The sequence below is a fragment of the Elephantulus edwardii genome, unplaced genomic scaffold (genome assembly GCF_000299155.1).
Source record: "Elephantulus edwardii isolate Elephantulus edwardi_28Jun2011 unplaced genomic scaffold, EleEdw1.0 scaffold00185, whole genome shotgun sequence".
Taxonomy (NCBI): Eukaryota; Metazoa; Chordata; class Mammalia; order Macroscelidea; family Macroscelididae; genus Elephantulus; species Elephantulus edwardii.
The window spans coordinates 4,772,991-4,779,332 of NW_006399935.1; the positions used below are offsets into that span (position 1 = coordinate 4,772,991).

Here is a 6,342-nt window from a genome sequence, read left to right on the forward strand (position 1 = left end):
GGGGCCTTCGGGAGCTAAGGAGACAGGGGGCCTTCGGGAGCTAAGGAGACGGGGGGCCTTCGGGAGCTAAGGAGACGGGGAGCCTTCGAGAGCTCCGGGGGCCTCCAGTGAGGAAGCGCGAGGCTGTGATGGGTGAAAAGGAGCAGTGGGAGGCGCTTGAGGACGATGTGGAGGAGGTTTATGTCTGTGTTGGGGCTCAGATAGAAGCAGCCTGCTCCCACTTGGGCTAGAGCAGCCTCAGGACAGAGCTGAGGATATTGGCCACCTTGAGGGTGTGGGTGGAGGTGGGTGTAATTGTAATTGTAGGTGTGGTTGTGGTGTGTCGGCCTGACTTGCTGCCTCCCTGTGAACACGTGTATCTGGGTCAGGCCACAGCACACAGGAGTTCACCTCCCCAGCCCCCCGGCTCCTGGAGCAAAACTTGTCCACGTGTCCATGTCTCAGTCTTCTGTGTGTTCACGTCAGATCCCCACGTCCGCACACTCCAGCGTCTGTGTGTGTTTGTCGGATAGCTACCTTCTCTCAGTGTCCACAGTCTTAGCTCAAGCCAGGCGAGTGGACGCCTCTCTGTACCCCCAGTCTTCTGCACTTCTGACGACCCCACCTTGGAAGCCATCCCCGCCCCCCGGCAGGCCTCCCATCTACTCCCAGTGCCCCTCACCACCCCCACTGTGCCATCCACCCCAATCTGCCAGGCGCAGTCCCGCCCTCATGAACAGGCCCTCCTGGGGCTTGGCCCTCTGCTGGAGAAATGCAGGTCTGACTTATATTGGAGGGCAGTACCCCTGTCCTTTGCCCACTTTGGGGTCACTGCAGCTTGGGATGCATGCTTAGAAACGGTATTGATCTTGGGAAGCTGTGGCACCGGGGTTAGTGTCCAAAGCTCAGGTGGCTCCGTCCCCTCTCTGAGCCTCAGTTTCCTCACCAAAGCTGCTTTACGTGATGCCTGATGCATCCTAAGAGCGCAGTGAACAGAAACCTTCATTGGTGACAACAGAGCAAGTGATGAGCCTGTCCCCACGGGGACACAGGACTGAGGAACCACGCAGTAACGTGCCTGTTCTCTTTTCTTGTCCCTCTTGTTAACGTTCAGAAACCTTTGGTAAGTCTGATTTCTTGAACATGTCGACGACTAACGTCCCTGTTTCCCCCTCCCCCGTCCTCTCCCTCTGCCCCCTCACCCGCCAACTAACAGCCACCGTGACAGTAACTGTGACCCGTTCCACGTGGCATGTTCACTAACACCTTCCCCTCACTCGTCACCCAGCCCTCCCTCTTGGGCCACCAGTGGGCAGCAAACCAGAGCCCCGAAGGAAAAGAGGAAGCATGGCAGGGCCAGGAAGGGGCTGGCCAGACCCTGAGGTGGAGCATCTGGGGCCTGACCATGGGACAGCGTTTAATGGCAGAAATTTGGGCTGAGTCTGGGGTTAGAGATTGTCCAGCTGAGATCCTAGGCACTTTGTGGACCCTCCTTCCCAACATCCAGCCCAAGTCCCCTGAAACCTATGGAAACCTGTGTTGGGCTAATTCTTACTAAAGTGAGAATGACTGATAATGACCCACCGTCACCATTCCTTTCACTTAGCTTAGTCCCCACGGTTAGCTAGGTCTTTGGCTCCTCGTTTTCAGCATTGTCAAGGGTTTAGGGACACAGGCCACAGTAGGAGCAGAGCTGGAGTCTGGTTTCTCACCTTGTGACGGTAAACAAAGTCCTGTCCCCCTACCATTCTGTCTAGAGAGGGCCCTCTGGCTTGAGAATTTCAAGAACCATAAATAGAGCAAACAAAGTTCAGTCTAAAAGGTCCCCATCCTGGGAGGCCGAAGAGTTGAGCTCAAACCCCACCCCAGTCTGTGGCTCACTCTGTATCCTCAGACAATTCCTTGGTGCCTCTGTGTCTCAGTTTACCCGTCTGTAAAACGGGGCAGGGCGACATCACCAGGCAGAGGCCTGTTCTCTTGGCTGAGTTACTAGTGCAGAGGAGGGGTCCCAGACCGCCTCTCTCTGGAAGGCGAGCTGAGGTGACTCTAGCCTCACACGCCCTCCAGCTGTCCCGGCCCCTATAGTCCAGATGGACAGCCAGCCAGCCTTTTCCTCTTTTCCTTCTGGAAGAACCTTCTGGAATTTAGAGGGCTCTGCTGTGACCCTCATGCCCACCCTCTCTGCCCCCTACCAGGCCTGTATGTAACCCCTTTTGTTATGCTTTGTTAAGCCCTGGGCCACTAACACCCCCACCCCGTCTCTAACAAGGCCTGTTGTTTGATACCCCCACTGCTGCCTTGGAAGCAGCCCCTCGCTGGACCCCCAAGAAAGAGAGAAGGAAGGAAGTCATAAGCCTTCTTCCCTCAGGCCCGGGGGACAAGCAGCACTGGGCCAGGCCAGGCCTACTGGGCTTCCCAGGGCACAGTAGCTTCTAAACTCGGCCGCCCCAACTCCTGGTCCCCACCTCCTGGGGAAGTCCTATTGCTTGGCAAGTCCCATCTTCCAGGAGCCTCACCTTGACTTGGTGGCCAGGCCTTCAGGGTCCGCAGGCCCAGGGCAGGCTCAGCCCCGGGGGCAGGGGCCTGGCCTGCGGCCCTCCCAGCACTGCCATCCGATTTTCACCTGACTCTCTCTTGCTTCCCTTACAGAAAGCACTCCGATCAGAGGTAAGAGGCGCGCTCCTCGCTCACCCGTCCACTTATGCTCTCTGGCTGCCCGCGCGGCCCCCAGGCCCCCAGGGCCCGTGCCAGCCTCGCCCCCTCCCCATGGCCCCCTTCCACCTTCCTGCCCGGTGTCTGTCCAGTCTCTGTGTCTGTGTTGCTCTCCGTGGATGGGGGTGCTGAACGTGGCGGGGTGACTCCTTGGGCTGCCTGGCTGTGGGAAGAGGACTGACCCTGCTCTGAGAAGGGGCAGCGTCTCCCGTGCCCACCCAGAGTCCGTGGAGCCAGGTTTCTAGGTGAAGCACTTGCTGTTTCCAGCCTCTTGATTTTCCATCTATAAAATGGGAGGGTAAGAGTGGGGATACAGCATGGGGGCTTCTGGGTCTTTCTGATCTCCTGGTCAGGGACACTCCAAGGCCAGCTCTGACTGTGGTCCTGGGGTTGCCCTGGACAGGAAACTAGAATAGGCCTGGGTTCGGCAGGACCCAGTTATCTAGCCCTGAAAATAAATAGCATGAAATACTGTGTGTCCTAGGGCAGGCCTCCTGCCTCTACAGGCCTCCATACTGGTGCATTCCCTCTTCAGCCTTGAGGTCAGGCGCCGTAGGGAGTGTGCCAGGGGCCAGAGGGAAGTCCCTGTGCTTGGGTTGTCATTCACTCCATGGACCTGTCCCCCCTCGGTGCCATGCTGGGAAGGAGGGGTCTTTGGGAGAGCTGGGATCAGGGGGCTCCTGGCATCCAGGTGACAGTCTCTCTCTCGTGAACCCCATGGACTGCTGTCCAGGCCTGGGGAACAGACATACATGCAGATGTTCACTCCGGCTCCCCAGCTCACAGACCAGCAGTTGTACTGGGGCCATGCTTTCACCAGTGCACATGGGGGTCCTGCTGCCTGTTCTTCTGAGGGGCCTGGGGCTCTGCTCACAGGGCCCTGAACTCACAGGTGCAGGCATGAGAACTCGTTCCAGGCTGACGGTTCCAAATGGCCCTGGGGAGACCATGGCCTCGTTTTCATTTACTCACCAAGAGGTTTTACCAAAGCCTTGATTTCAAGTAATCCTCTATTTCCAGTAATTCCCTCATTTCTGTCGAGTCTGTGATGCGGGCCTGTGATAGCTGCCTTCCTGGGGAGCAGACCCCCGTCCATTACTCGTGTGCACTGGCTCTTCAGTTCAGCCCTGGGCTTCTAACTCTGAAGAGCCTCATGGCCCCACCTTTTCCCACTCGTGACAAATTCACATGCCCTGAGACACTTGAATGGACTCGTGTCTTAGGGATTTCCATTCAGACTTGAGATTCCAAATGCTCTGGAAAATCTGATCTCGTCTCCATTCCCCTAAGCACCATGGACATGGTTCCGGGGCAGCAGTTTTATGCTCCTGGGAGCACCCACCTCACTCCTTCTGGGTGCCAAGGCCTAGACTCCAGGGTTTCAAGGAGGCACGTGAATTCAGACATCCTTAGTGCCTCAGATGAGTTCAGATACAAGCGGCAATTCAGACTCCGTCAGTCCCAGGCACAGAAGGCTCTGCGGCAGGCATTTGACTTCAGACCCACTGGGCTGGGTTTTGCGTGTCAGGCATCCTTCCCTTTAGTTGGGGTGTAAGGAGCCCTGGCGGGGAAGTGGGCTCAGTTGGACAGCACAGGTCAGCAGTGCAAGCCCAGCAGCCGTCTGAGGGGAAAGGCCGACTCCTCCCATTCAGGAGTACAGCCTCGAGACGTGGCCTGGGGTTGGAATCACTTCGAAGCACTGAATTGTTTGTTTTTGTGTTTTTAAATCTTGGGTAGCAACCCAGCCTCAAAATTCCAGGCACCCTGGAAGAAGTTTGGCCCTGACCCGGGCACAGGGAGCTCCAGACTTCACTTGAGGAGTTGTGGGCCCAGGTTGACCCCAGCCAGGCACCTCTCTACTCCTTCATTTTTTCCCCACGCACTGCTGCTGGGGGCACCTCTGTCCCTGAGTTACTCAGATAGCTTTGTGCCAACCCACTCAGTGCCTCGCATTACCTGGGCACACTTGCCAGCACCTGGGGCACAGTTCCCCCACTCTGGAGGTCACTGCCACATGACCACTTGTCTTTCTAGTGAGGGGTGGAGGTTCAGCCTTGGGACTCCCGGATGGTGGGGCAAGTTGGGAGCTAGGCCTGGGGTAGGGGACTGGACAAGCCAGGGATCCCCTGCCCAGCTGGGACACCTCAGCTAACACTCTTTTCCTCTGCCTCTCGGCCTGGCCTGAACAGGAGATGGGACAGGACGGACGCTGGGGGCAGCCTCCCCCCCATCCTGCCATGGCCCTGGAGCCCCCCTGATGGTCAGGCTTTCTCCCCTCCCCCCACAGGAGCCCTGCAGATCGAGAGCAGCGAGGAGACTGACCAGGGCAAGTACGAGTGCGTGGCCACCAACAGCGCCGGCGTGCGCTACTCCTCACCTGCCAACCTCTACGTGAGAGGTAGGGACCGACACAGCCAGGTGGACGGCAGGGACCCGCCCGTCCTGTTCCCCCTTCGGGCTCACAGCCTCTGGGCTCCCCCACCCCCTGAAGACCCAAGAGGAAGACCCCATGCTGGTCGGTCACGGGCAGCTGCCCTCTCTGGACCTCAGTCTCCCTGCCTGTATAATGGGGGCAGTCAGAACACCCCACACCCTACAGTAGACACCCCATGGGCAGCGGGTCCTGGGGAGGCAGTGACGGCAGGCCAGGAGGGGGCGGGACTGGGTGTGGGGGGGGTCAGTCTTGGGCCTACAGGGCCGGGGGAGCCTGCAGGCCTCGGGTCCCCCTCCCCGCCCGCTGAGTCGGCTTCTGTGGTGTGTCGTGACTCCTCTGTCGTCTGCTGGCTTTGCTGCTCCCAATTCCGTGCCCTGTAGCTCCCCGCTTCACCGCCCCCTCGAGTCCTCTCCAGCCATGCGTTGGATGGGGGGTCTTAGAAGCCGGCCCCCACCCCTTCGGCTGCCCCCGGAGCCTGGCGCTGTCTCACCTGATGTCCCTTAGGGAAGGACGGTTAGGCCCGGTGACATGGGCTGGGGTCTCGGTGGTGGCGGCAAGCCGCGTGCTCAGCCCACTCGGCCGTGCCCAGGAGCCGGGCTCCTTGCCCCAGCGTGCTCCCCGTAACGAGGAAGTCTGGGGAACTTCCTTCTGGATTACCTGGGTGGCATCAGGGGTCCCCCTTATGCCATTAACTCCCCTCTCGCCCCTGGTTTGCTCTCTCTGATTCTCTCTGATGTATGAAGGCGTCTCTTCCACCTCGTTTGTCCCTATCCCTCTTTCCAGCAACTGTTTCTGGTCCACCAGTGGTAGAAACAGCTGCCCGGGACCCGTTTCACGTCCCAGCTCAGCCCCCTTTGGTTCCAAGAACTGAACCTCCCCCCTGCCACCCAACCTGCTTCCCCCTTGGATACACCCTCCATAATCAGTCACCCCCTCCCCAGGAAGCCAGGCCGGCACCTCCTCTCCTCTCCCACTCAGTCCCCACTGATTCGGAGCACCTCAGTGGTTCTGGACCTCGGCTTCGCGCCTGACCTCTGAGGAGGAGGAGGAGGAGGCCACAGGGGGTGGGCGACGTGGGGTGGGTGGAGGGCGCGTCGGGCCGCAGCCCCTCTGGTGAGTCCCTGTGCTCCTTCTCTCACTGACCGGCCTCCACTTAACCTCATTATTTCTCCGCAAACACTGGAGGGGCTTGTGAGTCCATCAGGGATGAGGAGTGA

At 59.1% G+C, this 6,342-nt stretch overlaps 1 protein-coding gene across 2 annotated transcripts in view; it reads left to right on the forward strand.

The window, feature by feature from the left end:
* Nucleotides 1–6,342, forward strand: part of PTPRS (protein tyrosine phosphatase, receptor type, S) — an 89,331-nt gene that overhangs the window by 24,525 nt on the left and 58,464 nt on the right. For both annotated transcript variants that reach the window (XM_006896376.1, XM_006896375.1), the window contains exon 5: nucleotides 4,979–5,089. In XM_006896376.1, the coding sequence (XP_006896438.1) occupies nucleotides 4,979–5,089 (111 nt within the window). The remainder of the gene's footprint in view (nucleotides 1–4,978; nucleotides 5,090–6,342) is intronic.